Source organism: Narcine bancroftii, unplaced genomic scaffold, assembly GCF_036971445.1.
Source record: "Narcine bancroftii isolate sNarBan1 unplaced genomic scaffold, sNarBan1.hap1 Scaffold_111, whole genome shotgun sequence".
Lineage (NCBI taxonomy): Eukaryota > Metazoa > Chordata > Chondrichthyes > Torpediniformes > Narcinidae > Narcine > Narcine bancroftii.
In genome coordinates, this window is record NW_027211844.1 from 1,349,566 (window position 1) to 1,373,190 (window position 23,625).

Consider the following 23,625-nt stretch of genomic DNA (forward strand, 5'->3'; position numbering starts at 1 on the left):
TTAATGCTGATGTATGGACGACTGAGATCGTTACTGTGACATTGGCTTCACAGCAGTGAGAAGGTTTAACAGTAATGTACGATAAACTGTGTCAGATACTGTGACACCAGGTTCACAGTGGGGAGAATGTTTAACGTGATGTACAATAAACTGTGGCAGATACTTTGACACCAGGTTCACAGTGGGGAGAATGTTTAACGAGATGTACATTAAACTGTGTCAGATGCTGTGACACCAGGTTCATAGTGGGGAGAATGTTTAACAGTAATGTACGATAAACTGTGTCAGATACTGTGACACGAGGTTCACAGTAGGGAGAATGTTTAACATGATGTACAATAAACTGTAGCAGATACTGTGACACCAGGTTCACATTGTGGAGAATGTTCAACAGTAATGTTCGATAAACTGTGTCAGATGGAGGAGTCACGTGATGGTGTAGTGGCCAATCGGGGAACTCCAGCCCTCTCCGGAAAAGTTTTAAAAAAACCAGAAAACACAAAGGCACAAACACGAAAATTAAAATAAAGTGAAAGTAAAGGTGTGAAGAAAATGGCAGCGAAGAGAGAAAAGTCAAAAGCAACGGGAAGAAGAGAAGGAGAAAAGAAGGTGAAGGCCTTACCTGTCCAAGGAAGCCCGCTGTGGAGAGATAAGCCCACTCTCTCAGGTCAGTCGAAGTCCCAAGCTCGGGAGTACAAAAATGGCTCGCGGAGCCAAGCAAAAGTGCGCAAGTCAAAAAAAAACACTGACGGGAGGGGGGACCAGCTGAGGAGTCAATCTCCACAGCTGAGAATGACAGCTGCAACACAGCAACAGGAAGAGAACACAGAAAACAATGAGAACAAGAAAGAAGAGAGTAAAAAGAAAACAAGGGAACAACAGATGACCAACCCAGAGGAAGAAGAAGAAGAAGAACATAGAGAAATGGAAGAAGAAGGGAAAGGCAAGACAATGGATATATATTTTTTTAAAGAATATATGGAATCAGTAAAAGAATGGCAATTACAAGAATTTAGTGAAATAAAAAGAAGAATTAAAAGTACAGAAGAAAAAATGAATAGATTAGAGATGGTCATGTCAGATATAGGAAAAAGAGTGGACAAGGTGGAAGAATGAGAAACAGCCATAGAAATGGAAGTAGAGGACTTAAAAAAGAAATTAGAAGAATCTAATAAAAAAGTTAAAGAGACACAAGAGCTGTTAGCTCAGAAGATAGATATAATGGAAAATTATCATAGAAGAAATAATATAAAGATTGTGGGCCTTAAGGAAGATGAAGAAGGCAAGAATATGAGAGAATTTATAAAAGATTGGATCCCCAGGGTCCTAGGAAGACCAGAATTACAGGAAGAAATGGAAATAGAAAGGGCACATAGAACATTAGCCCCTAAACCACAGCCACAACAAAAACTAAGATCCATTTTATTAAAATTCCTAAGATATACAAGAGAAAATATATTGGAGAAACCAATGAAGAAAATAAGAGAAGACAAAAAGCCATTGGAATACAAATGTCAATTTTTTTTTTAATCCAGACATAAGTTTTGAACTCCTGAAGAAGAGAAAGGAGTTTAATACAGCAAAAGCGATCCTATGGAAAAAAGGATATAAATTTATGCTAAAGTACCCAGCGGTACTTAAAATAGTTATTCCAGGGCAGCAAAATAGAGTATTCTCGGATCCGGAGGAAGCACAAAAATTTGCAGAACAACTACAAAATAGACAGAGAGATGAAGACATGTAACGAGAGCAAAAATGACCACAAACTATATGTATGCGTGTATGTGGGTAATATATATATATATATATATATATATGTATATATAAATATATGTGTGTGTGTGTGTGAGTGTGTGTGTACATGAGTGTATGTGTATTTAAAAGAAAATATATAGAGTATAGATAAGAATTAATAAGGGAAAGAAAGGGAAGAGAGGAAGTAAAGAGGGAATTAAAAGAGTGACCTTTGCTGTAAATGAAAATTGAAGTCTTTTCTGGGGGGGGCTGGGTGGGGAGGAGATGCGGTCATTGCGAAATCAGTTGACGCTTGCGATTGAATTCGCAAATCCAAATGGAGAGGGGAGATGTGGTTGCCCGTCAAGGGATAAAGGGCAACTCAAGAAGGGGAGGGGATAGTGGGGTTGAAGAAATTTTAGATAGGAGAATAAGGGAAATGTTTGATGTTTTAGAAATGTTGTCTTATAAAGTGTTCAAAAAAAGAAAGCAGAAATGGATAAGAAGGAAAGGTGATGATGAGGAAACGGAAAGGGAAGATAAACAAAGTATGAAATGGCTATGTTGAACTATATGACTTTAAATATTAACGGAAAACATAACCAAATCAAAAGGAAGAAACTACTAAATTTACTGAAAAAAGAAAAAAATTGATATAGCATTCGTGCAAGAAACACACTTAACTGAAATGGAGCACAAGAAATTAAAGAGAGATTGGGTAGGACATGTAACAGCAATGTCATATAATTCAAAAGCTAGAGGAGTAGCTATATTAATCAGTAAAAATGTACGAATTAAAATAGAAGAGGAAAAAATAGATCCAGCAGGGAGATATGTAATGATAAAATGTCGGATATATTCGGAGTTTTGGAATTTACTCAATGTATATTCACCTAACGAAGAAGATCAAAAATTTATGCAAGATATTTTTTTGAAGATAGCAGACACGCAAGGGAACATACTAATAGAAAGGGATTTCAACCTTAATTTGGATTCAAACATGGATAAAACTGGGAAAAAAATTAACAGAAAAAACAAAGTAACCAAATTTATAATTAAATCGATGCAAGAAATGCAACTTTTGGATATATGGAGGAAACAACACCCAAAGGAAAAGGAATATTCATATTATTCGGGTAGACATAAAACATACTCAAGAATAGACCTATTCCTGTTATCAGTTCACATGCAAGACAGAGTTAGAAAAACAGAATATAAAGCTAGAATATTATCGGACCACTACCCCTGATATTGACAATAGAGTTAGATGACATCCCTGCAAGAATGTATAGATGGAGATTAAACTCCATGCTACTTAAAAGGCAGGATTTTAGAGAATTCATTGAAAGACAAATTAAAATGTACTTTGGAATAAATACGGAATCAGTGAAAGAAAAGTTTATACTATGGGACACAAAGAAATCGTTCATCAGAGGGCAAATAATAAGTTATGTAACCAAGATGAAGAAGGACTACAATCAGGAAACAGAGCAGTTGGAAAGGGAAATAGTAAATATAGAAAAAGAATTAGCAATGAAGGAAGACACAACTAAAAGAAAAGAATTGGCAGATAAAAAAAATAAAATATGAAACACTACAAACATATAAGGTGGAGAAGAACATAATGAAGACCAAACAGAAATATTATGAACTAGGGGAAAAAACGCACAAAATTCTAGCATGGCAGCTTAAGACAGAACAAGCTAAGAGAATAGTATTGGCATCAAGGAAAAAAGACAAACAAATCACATATAATCCAACAGAGATTAATGAAAACTTCAAAGAATTCTACGAACAATTATAACAAACTGAAAACGAAGGGAAAGAAGACAAAATAGATGAATTTTTAACTAAAATTGAACTACCGAAATTACAAATAGAGGAACAAAGTAAATTAACAGAACCATTTGAAATAGTAGAAATACAAGAGATAATAAAAAAACTACCAAATAATAAAACACCAGGAGAGGATGGATTCCCAATAGAATTCTAAAAAACATTTAAAGATTTATTAATTCCTCCCCTCCTGGAAGTAATCAACCAAATTTATAAAAAACAAAGCTTACCAGATTCATGCAAAACTGCTATAATTACAGTAATACCAAAGACAGGGAAAGATCCACTCGCACCAGCGTCATATAGACCAATATCTTTACTTAACACAGATTGTAAGATAATAGCTAAACTATTAGCAAACATATTAGCCGACTATGTACCAAAAATAGTAAATCTAGACCAAACTGGATCTATTAAAAAAAGACGAACAACAGACAATATTTGTAAATTTATTAACTTAATTCATGCAGTCGAAAGAAATAAAACTCCAACAGTAGCGGTTGCTTTAGACGCAGAGAAGGCCTTTGACAGAGTAGAATAAAATTATTTATTCAAAATATTACAAAAATTCAGTTTACCAGAGAAATATATTAATTGGATTAAAGCATTATATAAAGGACCATTGGCGAAAGTGACAGTAAATGGATATATATCAAAGCAATTTTACTTAAGCAGATCAACAAGGCAGGGATGCCCACTATCACCCTTATTGTTCGCGTTAGCTATAGAACCACTAGCAGAATTGATAAGAACAGAAAATAAAATAAAAGGGATAAAAATAAAAGACAAGGAATATAAAATCAGTTTATTTGCAGATGACGTTATAGTATACATAACAGAACCAGAAATATCAATAAAAGAATTACAGAAGAAATTGAAGGAATATGGAGAAGTGTCGGGTTACAAGATTAACGCAAATAAAAGTGAAGCAATGCCAATGAATAATGTGGATTTCTCAAAATTTAAGAAAGAATCACCATTCAGATGGCAAAAGCAAGCAATACGATACCTAGGTATACAAATAAATAAAAACCTCGGCCATCTATATAAACTCAATTATTATCCACTAATGAAAAAATTACAGGACAACTCAGAGCATTGGAAAGACTTGCCACTAACACTAATTGGAAGGATAAACTGTATTAAAATGAACATTTTCCCAAGGGTACAATACCTATTTCAGGCATTGCCAATACACTTGATGGAGAAATTCTTCAAGGAGTTAAAGAAAATAATAAGGAAATTTTTATGGAAAGGGGGGAAACCGAGGATAGCACTAGATAAATTAACAGAATGGTATAAACAAGGAGGCTTACAACTGCCAAACTTTAAAAATTATTATAGAGCCACACAATTAAGATACCTATCAGATTTTTATCAAACAAGGTAAAAGCCAGATTGGACTAGATTAGAACTAGATAAAATAGGGGAGAAGATACCCGAACATATATTATATAAATGGGAATATAAATTGGTACAACTTAGGAATTCTCCAGTATTACATCATCTACTCAATATTTGGAAGAAGATTCATGTCGAAAGGAATAAAACAAATTACCAACTACCAAAACTAATACTGACGCAAAATCAGCTAATCCCTTTTACAATAGATAACCTTTCCTTTAGAGAATGGGAGAAAAAAGGGATCAAAAGAATAGAAAATTGCTTTTCAGGAAATAAATTATTATCCTTTGAACAAATGAAGGATAAATATAATATAACTCACGATACAGTGTTGGCATACTACCAACTGAAATCCTACTTGAAGGACAAATTGGGAAGCAGTCTGAAGTTACCAGAGGGAAGTAATTTTGAATATGTGATTACAGACACAATGATAATCAAAAAAATTATAACAAACATGTATATTAAATTACAAGAAAAGGAGAATGAGGAAACAAATGGTAAAACTAAACAAAAATGGGAACAAGATCTAAACATAAAGATAAAGAAGGAAACATGGGAGAAGTTATGCTTAGGAATTATGAGAAATACAATAAATACGAGGTTACGTATGATACAATATAACTGGATACACAGGCTATCCAGTTGAGGCTACACCTCAAAAGTTAAATAAAGGGGACCCAACAGTATCTGACAGATATTTTCGCTGTAAAAAGGAAATGGGAACAACAATTCATGCAATCTGGACATGTGAAAAAGTGAAAACATTTTGGGAAGATCTAAACCAGATATTAAATAAAATCACAAAAAGCAATATACCAAAAAACCCAGAGATCTTCCTCCTAAGTAACATAAAAAAACAAAGAATTTGGACTTGATTTGGATGGTGCACAAAAAAGATTTGTTAGGATAGCCCTAGCTGTAGCAAAAAAATGTATTATGTCAGCCTGGAAATTAGAAGATAACTTGAGAATACAACAATGGTATATAGAAATTAATAAATGTATTCCATTAGAAAAAATAACATATAATTTAAGAAATAATATTACAATATTTGAACAAATATGGGAGCTATACATGAAACATAATAGAGAAAACATACAGGAGACAGAAGGAGAAGAGAATGAAAAGAATTGACTGAGTGGAATTTCTTGTTTATTTTTATTGAGTGACAACATTGTTTGATGGGTTTAATGTATCTTAGATTCTGAACTTTAAATGAATGGGAGGGGAGGTAGGGAGGGTGGGATGGAAAGAGGGAGGAGGGGGAGAAAACGACACTGTATATATTTGAAAAGGAAAATGTATGTATCTTGATCACTGTGGTTTATAGTGTGAAAAATAAAAAATTCAAAAAAAAACTCTGTCAGATACTGTGACACCAGGTTCACAGTGGGGAGAATGTTTAACATGATGTACAATAAACTGTAGCAGATACTGTGATACCAGGTTCACATTGGGGAGAATGCTTAACAGTAATGTGCAATAAACTGTAGCAGATACTGTGACACCAGGTTCACAATTTGAATAAGGTTTAACGGTGATGTAAAATAAAAAGTGGCAGGCAAAGTGACACCAGATTCAGAGTGGAGAGAGGTTTAATGCTGATGTATGGACGACTGAGATCGTTACTGTGACATTGGCTTCACAGCAGTGAAAAGGTTTAACAGTAATGTACGATAAACTGTGTCAGATATTGTGACACCAGGTTCACAGTTGGGAGAATGTTTAGCGAGATGTACGATAAACTATAGCAGATACTGTGACACCAGGTTCATATTGAGGAAAATGTTTAACAGTAATGTACAATAAACTGTGTCAGATACTGTGACACCAGGCTCATTGTATTGTTCATTTATCTTAATTACAACATCTAATTTATATGCTCCATTTTTTTGTGGTAACTTCCAAACATTCCATAAACTTCAATTCTAATCAGAGTTTTTTCATTTTAATAGGTCACCACTAAAAGCCCAAATCATTTGATCTCTTAAGTACACAGCACAAAATTAAATTCTTTACCTGGGTTTGGGTTCAATGTCACTTCAGTCTGCTTCATTATTTTTTCAGACCCTTGTTTTGTGCTTTCTGCTTTGCCCAGCCGATTCGCCAAATGGGCATCCAACTCTGTCTTCTCAGCTTGACCCAACGTCTCCTCTGTAAACTTAAGGAAATTTTCACATCTGCATTTTCAAAAACAAAAATGACGCTGTGACTTGCAATTTCACATCATAATCCCACTTGCTAAACTTGCAAGCAACTGCAACACATTCTACAGCTGGAAAATTGCAAGAGAACTGCTTGGTTCAAGCAAAGATTCCACTCAGTCACCCCATTAAAGGCCTCCAAGTTAACAACAGATAGCAACCTGCAAGTTAAATACAAAGATCTGTATCAGGAATATTATCGGGGTTTTTAAAAAAAAAATCATTTCAAGTATTGAAAGAAAACACCTCAGGGAACACCATTCTCTTGTTGAACAATTCTTGTTGTATTCCTCAAAATGGTTTGAATCTTGATTTCAAGCAGTGTCATTTGGTGAGATTGTTGGTCCAGAACAAACTCTGCCCACACACTCCCTTAACTACCTGCAAAGTCCTGGTTCAGGTCTGCTCCATGCTAAAGCTATCAGAACTTTTTTGAAGAGATAATGGAATTCAGATGCAGGTACGTTGAGTCAAAAACACCGTAATACTTCCCTGAACAACACACCTCTCTCCGAAAACCAACAAGAACCTTCCTGAGTGGTAATCATTTACCTTTCGAGCACCAAAGCCTGGTAAACTATATACATGTTCAATTCTGTCCACAGTATAAGAAAGGCCTGCAACAAGTGGACTTGGAGGAATGAGAAGTGAGATTGGACTATGAACCAAAGAACTTTTCTGAACTTAAACACACGTGCACTTAGAATTAGAAGTGGGGTAAGTTAAGTAAATTAAGTTAAAGTAGTAAAACAATGATAAGTTAAAATGTAAATCCGTGTTCACGTTTAAAGATAATTAAAATCAATTTTTGTTTCAGTAACCATTTGTCTTGGTGAATATCTATTGCTGGTTAGTTTTAGGATCCTCTGGTCTCGTAACACAGCACCAAGCTTCCGGTTATGATAATAGTCCAAAAAAGGACCCGGCATCTTTTACAAATTATTAATTGACTCTTCAATAATTTTTTGTAAATATCAACAAAACATAATATCATTTAACTGTTGTGTTTGTGTCGTTGGAGAATTCCCCTTCCATTCAATCAGAATTAGAGTTTTGGGTGCTGTATTTGAGAAAAGATGTGTTGGTGTTGGAGAAGGTCAGAGATGATTTATTGGAATGATATCAGGAATGAAAGGGTGAGTGTATGAGGACCAATTGTCGACTCTTTGACTGTACTAGTTGGAGTACAGAAGGATAAGGGGGACCTCAGAGGCATTTCAAATGCTGGAAGGCCTGGACAATTAAAAACAACATTTGTTAAAGTATCGCTTTGTCTTGGTGATTTCCTATTGCTGCTAGGTTTTGGGGTCCTCTGGGCCTGTAACAGTCCCAAGATGTGGTCTTCTACTCCAGGACACCCAAACTGTCTTATTTCTTCAATAAATGCAGTTTCCCCCATACTGTCTTTGATAAAATCTGCACCCGTACCTCCAATTCTCTTTCTGCCCTTACCCCACCTCCTCTCCAGCCAAACAAGGACAGAATCCCTCACGTTTCTCACTTACCATCAGCTGCCACATCTGACACGTTAACCTTGAACACTTCCAACTTCAGCACCATCCTCTAACCTGCTCCACTCAGATCCTCTTTTCACAGGGGCACATCTTTCTGTGACTCCCTCGACGACACTTTCCTCTCCACCCACCACCACCTGATGCACTTCCCATTGAAACCGCAGAAATTGCCAAACTTGTCCCTTCCTATCCTCTCACCTCCATCCAAGGCCACAATCAGACCTTCCAGTTGAGGCAGTGTTTCACATGCACCCCATCCAACTTAATCTCCTACATTTGGTTGACTCAGTTGACCTCGATATCAGCAAGACCAAATACAGACTGGGAGGCCATTTTGCTGAACACATGCGCTCTGTGGATCTAAACTTGAGATTCCTGTGACCTACCATATCAATTCTCAAACCCTTCCAGCAACATGTCTGTTGGCCCCATCCTTCGCCAGGGTGAGGGTAAAAAATCTTAAAGAAAACACATTATATTCCTCCTGGGCAGCCTTAAACTCTATAGCATGAACACGAATGTTTCTAATTTTAAGCAGCGACTCACCTCTGACTGATTTCATTGTTTCCACTGCCCATTTGAATATAATCACTCCTTTAAGGTAGAAGAGTCGACATGGTGTTTTCCCCATATAGCTTGCCATTGAACAACTGGCAAAATTAAGCGGCAGTTATTGCAGAATGAATGGGGTTATTGATTAAAATCTGCCTGTGATTGAAAGTATTCTTGGACTGAATAGACATCTGGGACAAATGGCTATTTAAAGATAATCTGTACATGATTGTACATCCTAAAGTACAATGACTACTTCTATCCACTAAAGATTGTTAAAGAGCAAGAATAGACAATACAATCACGTAAAATTCCCATCCATACAGCACACGTATTAATACACAAAACAATCACACCTCCTTATTTGTCAGGAAGTGCCTACACTTCCCAAGGAGACTGAGGAAGTCTAGGCCAACAGCTCTCATCTTGAGATTTTACAGGAGCACAGTTGAGTCTCCTGTCTGGCTGCATCATTGGATGGTCCAGTAGCTGTAAAGCATCAGACAGGAATGATGCAAAGAATTCTGAGGATTACTGAGGTATCCTTTTCTTCTGACGATGACATTAGTGGGAGTGTTGTTCAAATAGGGCTCACGGAATTGTGCAAAGACCATGACCATGCAGTGCACAGCATCTTTAACCATGTCCATCATCAAAATCAGGGCTGCCAGGCTGGGGAATAGCTTCTTCCCACAGGGTGTGAGACGGGTATCTTGTAAGTGGGATAATCATCCAAAATATTTATATATGTAGCAGCTACTTTGATAGAGCTACTAAAGGAACACACATACACCAGATTAGTCAACACAAGACTGCTTTATACAGACTTTACAGGCTTCTTTTATTTACAGCTTGTCCCGGGCTCCATGGGTCAAGGTGGGACATCATTATGAGTTTGCTGCCGATCCACGGGACCCTGTGAATGTTCTGCGCCTTCCGGCAGGAGAATCCACAGATCAGCATTCCATTCTTTGGCACGCAGCACCACGCGAGGTTTGTCAATTAAATGGATGTGTACCCAGCTCTCTGCCTTATGATTTCACGCAACCGCCAAAGAACCTTGCCCACTCGGCCCACTAGTAGACAGCTGCTACACCAACCCCCCATCCTCACCCAGAACCGTCGCCAGAAACTAAACCACCAGCTGCATGCACCTTAGGTGGACCCCCTCGCCGTCTGGGCTGGGGGCACTGAAGAGGTGAAGCAGGCTTGAGTCTGTCCACACTAAACAGCTGTGAATGCCCACCAATGTCCAAAGTATAAAGAACCCATCTATCTTCACCACGTGGAAAGGGCCCTCATACGGTCATTGTAACGGGACTCCTGGGATAAAAACAAAATCAGTATCCAGGAGTGGTGGGGGAACATTCTGTTTAGGGGATCCAAGCCAGTGGTTAGGAAAAGGTTTGCTGATCGCGACACCATGTCGGATCTGCTGAAGTATGTTCAGATCAGAGTTGGTTGTGAAAGTCCAATGAAACTGTAAGGACCGTACCATAAACCATCTCTTCGGACAATGCAGACCTATCTTCCTTTTGGAGCCGTGCGCACTCCCAATAGAACCCAGGGCAGCTCATCAACCTAATTGAGACCGGTGAGTTGGGCCTTAAGTGCGGACTTCAGTTGCCGGTGGAAACATTCCACAAAGCCGTTGGACCGTGGGTGAATTGTGTTCCGCGATCTGAAGAAATGTGGGTCGGGAAACCAAATCTAGCCATCCAATTGACGATGAATTCTCTGGCCTTTGTCTTAGTGTCACTGGATGTCAAAGGGACGGCCACTGGCCAGCGTGCGAAACGTTCTACGACTGTTAGAATGTTTCTCATGTTGTGAGATACTGGCAATGGTCCAAGCAGGTGCACATGCACGTGTTCCAACCGCCTGCGTACCGCCAGGAAAGGTTGAAGAGGTGCCTTAGTGTGCCGCTGAATTTTGGCAGTCTGGCAGGAGATACATGTGCAGACCCATTGTGTGACACCTTTTTTCAGACCGTGCCATACATATTTATTTGACATGAGCTTGAAAGATGTTCTGATGGATGGATGAGACAAGCTGTGTATCTGGTCAAAAAGACGTTGACTCAAAGATGGTGGAATCACTGGTCGAGTGTAGCCCAAAGACATGTCACAAAGTAAGGTTGGCCACCCAGCTGTGTCGCCCCCTGCTGTATGTCCAGGTTAGTAATGGCCGTACTGTATTCCTGAACATCGGGGTCCATTGCCTGGACACTGGCTAATTCTGGAATATCAATGTCACCCTGAATATGATATACAGTCAATCTGGACAGAATATTCGGGATCCCATTGTTTTTACCAGAAATATAGAGCACATCCGTGGTAAATTCTGAAATATATGATAGTGACCCTGCTGTTTTGCCGACCATGGATCCATTATTTTGCTGAAGGCAAAAACGAGTGTCTGGTGGTCTGTGAACAGAGTGAAATGCCGACCCTCCAAAACTAATCAGAAGTGCCATGTGGCTTGATATAATGCACGATATTTCATCTCCAATGGCCAAAGATGTCAGGAAAAGAACACGAGGAGTTGGCAATGGCCATCGACGTACTACTCAAGAACCACACCCAGGGCCGTACTCGAGGCATCAGCACTAAATGTCAAGGAAGTGTTGGGGTTAGGATGGGGGAAGCATTGCTGCATTGACTAAAGCATCTTTGGCATTGCAAACTCAACCTCTGCCTCTGTTGTCCAGGGATCATCCCTGTGCTTTGTAGTGAGGATTGGAAACCATGGTCGAAGAATGTCAGCAGCTGCTGGAATGAATCGGTGACAGAAGTTTTTCATGCCCAAGAATTTCTGCAGGCCCTGAACCGTGGTAGGTGTTGGAAAAGCACAGACTGCCTCTACCTTGATGGTTAAGGGAAAGACACCATTGACCATGATCTTGTGTCCCAGGAAGTCGATGGTGGACTTGCCAAATTGACATTTGCTATGGTTGATTGGAATTCCTGCAGCCATTGGAACAGATAGCCTAAATGCAGTTGGTTATATTCTGTTCAGTTTGACTGGATTTGAGGACGTCATCCAAGTAGATGGAAGTGAACTCTGCCCAAAGCATCTATAAGATGTTGGAAAGTTTGAGCGGCATTCTTCAGCCCAAATGGTATCTTTAAGAAATTCAAAAAGCCTGAAAGGGGTAACAATGTCATCCTTATAGACCAGGATCTGACGGTATCCCTTGACAAGATCAACTTTGGAGAAAACATGGAAAATGTGCAGATGGGCAGCGAAATCTTGCATATGAGGGAGAGGGTAATGGGACACACCCTTGTCTGTTTTGGAGGTGTTGAAATTAGGAGATAATGATGGGAAATTCATTGAGCAGGACAGCATACGCATCTTTGTGCGGGGTATGCATCCCGAGGTAGGAAATTCTCCCTTTGCTGCATACCAGTGGGTATGGTTTCAAAGTGGTGGAAAGACCAATTTCCTCCACTTCACGTCTACTGGCAAATCATAGGACCTTCAAAAATTTGCACCCAAAATGACCTGTGCAACGGAAGACAATACGCAATTCCAACGGAATGTCACACCTCCTTTCCAAATCGTGACCTGTCCTTTGCTAAAGCAGGGAATTGTAGCCTCATTTGCTGCTTGAAGAGCCAGGTGTTGTTATTTATGTTTTTTTTTCAAAATAGGTTGGTTGGATATTTGCACTTACTAGCGTCGTCTTGAAGATACAATAGGCCGGTCAGTACTTGTGCCAGATGCTGAGGCCCCGACTGGCAGCCGGCCTTTTCATTTCCTGCCTTTTTTCTCTAATAGGTAAATGGCTTTTTATGGGCTTTTTTCCCCATTGGAGATGGTAAAAACACCATTCTTGGTGCCCATCAGTAGGTTGATCCTTCTTTGACGGAATTGCAGATATAGGAGGCTTGTAGGACACGGTAGATGGATCTACTGATCAAAGAGGCTGTTTGTGAGCAGACACTTGCGTTGGAGAATGATCGAGCCTGTCAGCCTCCCATGCTACATCATGGGGATGGCAGAAATCCATGTTAACGATTGGTATTGCGACACGACCTGGGAGTTTGGACAGGAATAGAGTCTCAAAAAGTAAACAATCAGAATGACCATCTGCTAATACGAGCATCTCATTCATTAGATCAGATGATCCCTGTCACTCAGGCCCTCCATATTTAAAAGCTCATGTCTAGTCAATTCCAGGAGAAATAGGCAGAACCTGGTTTAACTGCAGCCGTGGTGGCGGCATCTGCTGTCGTTGTGTCCATGATCACTGGAGATTCAAGCTTCGGCTGAATCTTGCATTCGGGGGGTCACCATTTCTGGCGGCAACTTTGGTACAGCTACTAAAGTCATATACATACCCACGTTAGTCAACACAAGACTGCTTTATTCAAACTTTACAGACTTCTTTTATAAACCGCATTACTTGTCAGGGAAGATATTACAGCGGTGCTCAGGCAAGAGACTGGAGATCTCATCGAGGGAGGCAGTGTGGGTAAAACTAAAAAATAAGGAGGGTGAAGTTACTATTATAGGGGTATATTATGGGCCGCCAAATGGGAAGGGAGAACTTGAAGAGCAAATGTGCAAGGAATTAGCTGGAATGTGCAGTAGGAATAGGGTGGTGTTGGTTGGGGATTTCAATTCTCATAACATCAATTGGGAAACACAGTCAGTGGGAGGGCAGGATGGCTTAGAGTTCATACAACGTGTTCAGGACTGCTTTTTGCAGCAGTATGTGGAGATGCCCATAAGAGGGGGGGCAATGTTCGATCTGTGGTTGGGGAATGAAATGGGGCAGGTGGCTGAGTGACTGTTGGGGAGAACTTCAGATCTTGTGATCATGGGTCCATTAGCTTTAGTTTAATTATAGAAGGGGATAGGTCAGGTTCAAAGTCGAAGGTCTTCGAGTGGGGGAAGGCCGTATTTGAAGAAATGAGATGAGATTTGCAGAGAGTTGTGTGGGCTGATTTTTTTGCCGGAAAGGATGTAGAGGAAAATTGGAGGGTATTAAAAGGTGAGATTTTGAGAGTACAGGATCATTATGTTCCAGTCTGGCCGAAAGGCAAGACCAAAAGTTCAAGGGTTTTCTTCGAGATAGTATGTACAAATATCTGGATAGGCAGGGATTGGTCAGTAGCACCCAGCATGGGTTTGTGAAAGGAAATTCACGTTTGACAAACCTTGAGTTTTTTGAAGAGGTGACAAGAAAAATGGATAAAGGTAGGGCGGTTGACGTGATCTCTTTGGATCTTAGTTAGGCTTTTGATAAAGTTCCACACGCAAGGTTAGTTAGAAAGGTTCAGTCACTAGGGATTAATACAGAGAGAGTGAGATGGGTTGAGAGGTGGCTGTAAGATAGACAGCAGAGAGTCAGGATGGAAGCCTGTGATGAGAGGTGTGCCTCAGGGATCGGTGCTGGGTCTCGTTGTTTATCATTTATATTCATGATTTGGATGAGGGGATGGTTAATTGGGTAAGCAAATATGCAGATGATACAAAAATAGGGGGAAAAATGGATAGTGAGGAAGGTTTTCTTGGATTACAGGATTTGGTTTGTTTGGAAAAGTGGACTGAAAGATGGCAGATGAAATTTAATGTTGACAAGTGTGAGCTGCTGCATTCCGGAAAAAAATAACCAAAATAAGACATATGCAGTTTAGGGGAGGGCGTTGAGGAATGCAGAGGAACAGAGGGATCTTGGAGTTATGGTACAGAGTTCATTGAAGGTGGATTCCCAGGTAGACAGGGTGGTTAAGAAGGCATATGGCAAACTGGCCTTCATCCATGTGTACATGGATATGAGAGGGTTGGAGGATATGGATGGAGAGTGGTGGGGGGGAACTAGTGAGTTGTTCAAGTGAACCAGCGCGAACTCAAAGGGCCGATATGGCCTGTTTCCATGCTGTAAACTGTTAAATGGTTAAATGTGCCTGGTTCCATGAGACATGGTGAGACATCATTAAGAGTTTGCTATCGATCCATGGGACAGCAGGTTTAAGTTAAGCCCTGTGAATGTCCTGTATCTACCTGCAGGAAACTCCACAGATCAACATGCCATTCCTCGGCATGCAGCACCATGTGCATGTGATCCATTAAGTGGGTGAGTACCCAGCTGTCTGTTTTATGGTTTTGCACGACGTCGGAGAACCGTGTCAGCGACGGTTCACAATGTGGGCTGTGCGCCCTCTTGGCCCACTACATTTATTTATTTAGATTATTCATGTGGTCATTACGTGCTGCATATTGTGTGTTTTTGTGCAGACACCATGGTAGTTTTGTCGGGTTGCAGATGTACGACCAAGTGCATCACTCCATAGATTCACAGAACATTACAGCACCGATACAGGCCCTTTAGCTTTTCTAGTCTGTGCCAAACTCTTATTCTGCCTCGTCCCACTGACAAGCATCCAGTTCATCGCCCTCCATCCCCCTTGTATCCCAAATTCTTCAATGCTAACATTGAGCTCACATTTCCTGATGAAGCTGGCAGCTTGTTCCACTCTCCCACCACCTTGCGTAGAGAAGTTCCCACTCCTGTTTCCCCTAAACTTTTCCCCATTCATCCTTTGCCCATGTATTAACGATTTCTCCAAGAGGTGGAGTCTCAAGAAACAACCTCTACCCTCAAGGACCCTCACCACCCAGGCCAGGCATTCTTCACCCTGCTATCACTAGGGAAACAGGTCCAGGAGCCTCAAGATGAACACCCAATTGTACAAACGCAGCTTCTCTCCTTCTGCCATCAGATTTCTGAATGGACAAGGAACCACAGATACTCCCTCACTTACTCTTCATTTTGCACAAATGGATTTCTTTTTTTAAAATGTAATTTAGAACAATATTTGCCCCTATATTGCTGCCACAAAACTACAAATATTGTGACATATTCATCACAATAAATTTTTAATTCTGAACACTGCGCGTACATCAGATAACAATCATAGCTCAAAAAACAATTTCAAAAGATGAATTAACTATTTCCATGCACCCTTCCCTTTTATGTCTATTTTTCTCAACCCACTCCATGATCGAGACATCTCCACCTAACCCAACCCACATTTCTTCTCCTATTCAAAGAACTCAGTAATACACCAAGGCAATAAAATAAAATCTCAATGCTGGGAATACTCAGCAGATCATCTACTGGAAAAAATAATCGGAGTTAAAACCTTCAGGTCGATAACCTTTCACTGGGATTCAGAAAGATGATCAAATAAACCTGATTCTCTTTGCTGAGAAAAAGAAGAGGGGAAATAACAAAATGAATACGTGGGATCAAAAGCCCGAGCAGCAGAAATGGCAGTGGTGCTGGATGAGTGGATTCGACTCGTTGATCAGCATATCTGTCTGGATGGAGGGGTAAAGGATAAACAAGACAAACATGATGCCGTCACTGTGAGGTTCAATACGACAGCTGCAGAGAATCTGAAATGAAGGAATGGTGAAAATACTTGTTTTTGGATCAATGTGACAAAATTTGACCTGACAAAAGAAAACAAAATTGTTTTGCTCTGTCAGAATTCTCTAGATCAAGGGGCACAATAAAATAGTTCAGAAGCCAACATTACGAAATTGAACAGTGAAGTTAAAGAAATCGGCAGCAAGGGATAAAGCAGAGTTACATAATTCCCTGAAAATGGTAATAAATATGAAGGAAAGTTTGATAATAAATAGTCTCCCTTGCAGTTGGGGTACAATGTGTTTCTTGAGATCAGAGGAATCCTGGAGCCAGGACAAAGAGATCTTATGAAACCCAAGGATTTGATTGAGTTGTTGGGCTAGTTGGATGTGGAAGGGCTGAAGGGTCTCCTGCTCCTTCCACTGCCTCTGTTTTCTGTATTGCGATGCTGATTGGGTGCGCCTGTGTGTTTGCTCGCTCGCTGATTGGTTGCTTCAGTTGCGCAAGCCAATGGGTTGATTCGGTGTGTCCGCGATTGGATTGGACGCTGAAATCCATTGATGGGCGGATTCATGGGCTGATTGGCTCTTGCTGTGAGGAGGCGGGATGTTGGCGGCGGCGTCGTCTGATCGGAAGGAAGACAGGGTTCTAAAGACATCTTTTGGCATCTTGGCCTTTATTAATTAACATACTGAAAATAGGAGTTGGGAAGTTATGGTGAGGTTGTATAAGATGTTGGTGAGGCCACATTTGGAGTATTGTGTGCGGTTCTGGTCGCCTAGCTACAGGAAGGGTATTAGTAAGATTGAAAGAGTGCAGAGAAGATTTACTAAGACGCTGCCAGATCTTCAGGAGTTGAGCTACAGGGAAAGGTTGAACAGGTTGGGACTTTATTCCTTGGCAGTGTCGAAAAATGAGTAAGAAAATTGCTTAAAGTGGAATATGATTGGGAAAAAGGCTGAGAAAGACTGCAGTGGACACAATTGTGAAGGAAATATTTTGCTTGAGAAAAATTGTCATTGGCCATTTCCTCGGGAGTTATGAAACCATGCACAGAACAAGTCAATGAGGTACGATTAAAAAAGTGGTTTTCAAACTTTCTTTCCACTCACATCCCACTTTAAGTAATCCTCTACTAACAGAGCACTTCTGGCATAGGGATTAAGTAAAATATGAGCTGGGGAGGGGGGAGTTTGAAAATCACTTCTCTCGATGAAAAGGTTTCTCCATCTCCGTATTAAGCAGACATCCTTTTATTATGAGGTTGTGCCCACTGGTCCTAAACTCTCCCACTCCTGGCAAAATCCTCTCTATCCAGCCCTTTCACTATTCATAAGATTTCAATGAGGTCCTGCCTAATCCTTCTAAACTCAGGCGAGTCTAGGCCCAGAGCCATCAAATGCTCCTCAAACATTATTCCTCTAATCCACAGGATCCTTCTTGTAACCACCTCTGGGCCATCACATCCTCTCTTAGAAATGGGGCCTAAAATGCTAACAACACTTACAAGATCAGGACAACCAGAAGGTGGTCACGGGAGGGGAAGCTAGCTGCAGGACTGCCTAGAGTCCCTGGATTGGATCGTGTTCAAGAACATACCTGAGAAACTGAATCACTGTACCAGGACCATAGCGAAATTTATCAAAACAGCTGTGGACAAGGGTGTCCCCACCAAATTGTTCAGGGGATTTTCTCAACCAGAAATCCTGGCATGAACAACAATATCCAGAAATTGCTGAGAGCCAAATCACAGTTTGGAGATACAGATACACAAGGAGCCAATACGAACCATGGAAATCCATCTCGCAGATGGTGGAGATTCACACGAGAATGGAAACAACAAAGGATACCCGTCAGCTGTGACAGGGGCCTAAATGACATAAAGTGCTGCATAAACAAATCTGGTGCAGTGGGAGGCGGCAAAGCCTCACTCCACATGAACTCAATGCCTTCTACACCTGATATGACCACTAGTACAGGGAAGAACCACTGCACACCCCACCCCCCCTACATCTCTTGATGATCCGCTGCTATCAGTAACCAAAGATGACAACATGGGCTGCCTTCAGGAGAGTGAATCAAAGGAAAGGATCAAGCCTGGATGGAGAACCCAGCAGAGGACTGATAACCTGTGTTGACCAACTGGCCATGGATATCTTCAACATCTCACTCTGACAGGGTGTGGCACCCACCTGTTTCAAATAGGCATCAACATACCAGTTCCAAAGAGTGGGGTAACCTGCCTAAATGATGATTGACAAGTGACACTCACATCCAGTGATGAGGTGGATTGAGGGGCTGGTGTTGAAGTACATCAGCTCCTGTCCAAGGGGCGACATGGATCGATTCCAATTTGGTTAAAGCAGTACCAGACCTATGGCAGATGCCATCTTCAGTGGCTCTGCCAAAACCCTGAAACACCCAGACGACAAAGGTGCATCCATCAGAATGCTCTTTATTGACTAGAGTCTGGCATTCCAAACCATCCTCCCATCAAAGCTGATGAGCAAATTCCAAAGTCCTGGGACTCCATAACATACTGTGCAATTGGATCCAGAATTTCTTCATCTCCAGGCCCCAATTAGTGTGGATTGGCAAGAACAACTCTTCCAAAATCTCCATTAGCTCCCAAACACCAGAGGGTTGCATATTTCACCCCTGCTCGACTCACTTTACATCTACAGCTGCATGGCTTGGTATGACGACACCATCTACAAATTCACTGACGATAGCACAGTCATGAGCTGCATGAGGAGGGCAACGAGTCAGCATTCAGGAGGGAGATTGAAAGCAGGGTTCAATCATGGACCAACAACAACCTCGCACTCAATGCCACCAAAAACCAAGGAGATGATTGTCGACTGTAGGAAGAAAAAAAGATGGACACTGCCTGAATTGGAATGGTTTTGGTTTTGACACACACACACACACACACACACACACACACACACACACATATATTTGTGCAGAGTGGAGTTAGAGTGAAGTAAAAAGTGTTGTTATTAATCTTTACCAATTAAAATTATTGTTTGAAGATGCCATTGTCCTGTGAATTATCATGGACCATTTTGTGCGAATATTAATCTTTAAAGTTACAATAGTTTATATATATTATCAAGTTATTTTGTGGGTTGGATTCAGGGTCACACACACAATCCTTTGAGATGCCAGAAGGCAAGCCATGAACGGAGATGAAACGTCTGCTCATTCTGCTTCTGAAACCGAAAGAGGAAAACCTTCATGATGGTCCTTGAGATACTGGAGTGTTTGCTTTATTAAAAACGGAAGAATTTGTGTCGTCAGGGAAGACTGCTGATCAAATCGAGAGACCATCTGTTGATTATCTGTGTTCTTAAAATTGAAACTAAGTCAATAGAGTGCTGAGAGATGGCAGCTGTTCGAATAAGCGAGTTCTTGATTCAAGGCTGGAGTCCATTGGCTCATGATTCATACTTTTGAAGAGGCTGAATGGACTTCAAAGGCAGAAATGACGGCACGTGTCATGGGATGAGCCATTCTGGAGAAACATTACAAATGAGAGGCAGAAGATGTTGTCCATGCTGTGGGGAAGAGAGGATTGGAAGATACAGTCGTCAGAGAAGGTACAGTTACATCGTCTTCTCCTTTGACCAGGAGTAACAAGTGGATTTTGAAGGAGGAAGACCATTTCTAACCGTCTCTTTGAGATCAAGAGAGCAGCCTCGTTGAGACCGTGGAAATGGCCACTTTTGATGAATAAAGCCAAAGTAATCTTGCATTTGCAACATAACCATTTTAAATGGAGACTTAGTTCAGCCCTTGACTGAGTTGATGAAATCTTGGTGGAAGAAAATAGCCACTCCACTGTCTCTTTGAAAAGACAACAGATTCATCATGTGGAACAGATTCTGAAATCTCCCTGCAAGAGAGGAAAATAAACTCTCGCAGAGTAAGTTTCAGAACAATGATTTTTCATCCAAGAAATTCAGACGAGTTTGAAAGAGGACCGATGACGAGGTTTTGAAATCCTGCAGTTGCTTTTGCCACAATTTAAAGAAATCGACATGGTGTCAAACGACTCAAATCCAGATACAACCCTTCACAAATTGAGCTCTTCCAGCTCCATTGGGTTCAACCAGCGAAAGATGAGGGGGTAAAGCCACCGCGTTAGAGAGAGTCAGCAGGTCAAACAGACATAGAGCAAAGAGAAAGAGACATCAAACACATTGTGGGTTTGTCCCTTCATCAAGGAAAGATGAGGAAGAGAAGGTCAGAAATGGGACCATTAAATTGTGGGGGTGGAGGGCAGGAGGAAGCCAACACACACAGAGAGGGGACTTGGGTACCTGGGGCAAACAGGCGGTTCCCTCCCCCCCCCCCCCTTCTCCCCCCCCCCCTTCTCCCCCCCCCCTTTCCCCTTCCCCCCCCCTTCTCCCCCCCCCCTTCTCCCCCCCCCTTTCTCCCCCCCCCCTTCTCCCCCCCCCCTTCTCCCCCCCCCCCTTCTCCCCCTCCCCTCCCCTCCTTGCCCAGCCTCCCCCTCGCCCTCCAACTCCCCCTTCACCCTCCCCTCCTTGACTTGCCCCGCCCCCTCCGGGCTCCCGCCCCTCCCATCCCCCTCCCTCTCCCTCATCCCCCTCCCCTCCCCGCCCCCTGCACCGACGCCTCGGCTCCACCCAAACACCCCGCCGGTACCGGCCACTCCCGGGTGGGTCCCGGCGGGCTTGCGGGTCGCCCGCTTTCCCCTGGACCGCGCGGCTGAGGAAGGTCCCGGCGCCGCCGCCAACTTCTTCCCTTTAGGCCCGTGGCGACGGACCCCGAGCAGACGACGCCGCCGCCAATGTCCCGCCTCCTCACAGCTAGAGCCAATCAGCCCGCGAACCCGCCCATCAATCCAACCCGACCTCAGCGTCCAATCCAATAGCGGCCTCACGCAATCAACTCATTGGCTCGCGCAACTGAAGCAACCAATCAGCGAGCGAGCGAACACACAGGTGAACCCAATCAGCATCGCAAGACAGAAATCAAAGGCAGTGGAAGGAGCAGGAGACCTTTCGGCCCTTCCACTTACAACTACCCCAACACTCAATCTAATCCTTGGGAAACACAGGATCACTTTGTCTTGGCTCCAGGATTCCTCTGATCTCAAGAAATACATTGTACCCCAACTGCAAGGGAGGACTATTTATTATCAAACTTTCCTTCATATTTTATTACCACTTCCAATTTAATGGAGGACACAAGTGGTAGTGTCAGCCAGCTGGACCGCCTCGGGGAACCTCATGGAGCAGGCAATCTTGGTGAGACGGTAACTCATCCCGTGGGAGGCCGGTAGTGACCCTACAATGTCATTGTAGATATGGCTGAACCTATGAGGTGCTGGCTCGAATGTCTGGGGTGGCGCCTTCACGTATGTCTGCATTTTGGTCATCTGGCAGAGTGTTCAGGCCTTGGCCCACTGACAACCTGTTTCTGGAGGCTCAGCAAGACCAACCGATTGACCACCATTTTGACAGTACTGATGGCCGGATGCGTCAGATTGTGCACCTCATCATAAAACTGCCATCTCAATGCTATCGGCACGATGAGGTGGGGTTTGCCATTGGAATGTCGCAGAGGAGCGTCTACTTACCAGGATCGATGTTAACATCCTCCAGCCTGAGCCTGGACATTGCTGTCTTGCTTGCAAGGATCTCAGGGTCATCCTGCTGTCCCCTGCCGAGGGCTAAGTAGTCTATTCACTGGGACAGGGCCTGGATAGACTTGATTGCGGGGATGGGGCAGTGTGTCACCCACGATGTGTTGAATGTCTGTAGTGAACTCAGACTCATATGAGAGGAGTCGCTGCTGCTTGGCCGACCACAGGTCTAACACTTTATGGAAGGCAAATATTAATGGCTTCTGGTCCATGAAGACACTGAATTGTCTACCTTCCAAAAATACCTTAAGTGCCTGACTGCCAGGTACAGCACCAATTGTTCTCAGTCAAAGACGCTGTATTTGAGTTCAGGTGGCCAGAGGTGTCTGCTAAAAAAGGACAGGGGCTGCCATTCCCCTTTGATGAATTTCTCCAGTGCACCCCCTACTGCTGTGCAGGAAGCATCTACTGTGAGAGTGGTGGGTGTCTCTGGCCTGGCGTGTACCACAAGGGTTGTGTTGGCCAGTGCGTCCTTGGCCTTCTGGACGCCTCCAAATCCTATTGTCCCAGGTAATGTCTTTACCTTTCTCCGCATGATGAGGGCCACGGGGGGGCGTGGCAAGATGGCGTAAGGATCAGACATGCCTTCCAGTCCACTCCTGACTCTATCTTAATGTTGTGTCTAGAAATGCCCGTTAAAATTCTTTAAAAGTTTTGATAACTTCAGTGCTGTTAATTTAACTTATGATGGTAAAATTGGTGGAAAAGAGCAAAAAAAAACGACAACAGATTATCAAAAAACTACATTTTCCAAAAGTTCAAGTTTTGGAGCCTACCTACAGGAAAAACATCGAGACTCAGCCTGAAATGGATCCCAGGAGAAAGGTACAGCTTTCGGATGTAGAGTTCACTATTACATCGGTAGAGCCCACTAAAGAGGGCGCCAAACAGCCTTTAGAACAAAGAGTTACTCAGGTTCGCACATGTGCAGTTACATCTGACGGCAATGTTATGAATGAACCACTTGTAGTAACATCAGTTGAAGTACCGGCTGGGGAAAGGCATTTGTCAACTGTAGCGGTGGCACTGCAAACTGCACCTTTTGAGATAAAAGAACCTATACAACTTGATGGATGGGGAAAACCCCGGCCAGCGTCCTCCAGTTATTGCTGGAGAGGCTGTGGCAGGGGTTTCCACACGCAGCTATACTACAAGGAAGGCAACCAGAATGAAGGAAGCAAAAGAAGACCCTTTGGTTATGCAGAAGAAGCAGGAATCTGTTGAGCCAGAATCTCTTCCAATTGAAAAGATTCTTGTGAATCTTGAATCTAAATGATCTTATACAATGCAGGGATTATCCAAGATTATGACTGAACT

The 23,625-nt window shown here is 42.1% G+C and overlaps 1 protein-coding gene across 2 annotated transcripts in view; it reads right to left on the minus strand.

Annotated features, from left to right (window-relative positions):
- LOC138750278 (endophilin-B2-like) overlaps window positions 1-21,476 on the minus strand; it is a 53,824-nt gene extending 32,348 nt beyond the window's left edge. For both annotated transcript variants that reach the window (XM_069912379.1, XM_069912381.1), the window contains exons 1-3: window positions 21,306-21,476; window positions 9,242-9,345; window positions 6,997-7,157 (exon numbers count right to left, since the gene is read on the minus strand). In XM_069912379.1, coding sequence (XP_069768480.1) covers window positions 6,997-7,157; window positions 9,242-9,273 — 193 coding nt within the window. In that variant the 5' untranslated portion in view covers window positions 9,274-9,345; window positions 21,306-21,476. The remainder of the gene's footprint in view (window positions 1-6,996; window positions 7,158-9,241; window positions 9,346-21,305) is intronic.
- Window positions 21,477-23,625: the final 2,149 nt, after the last annotated feature.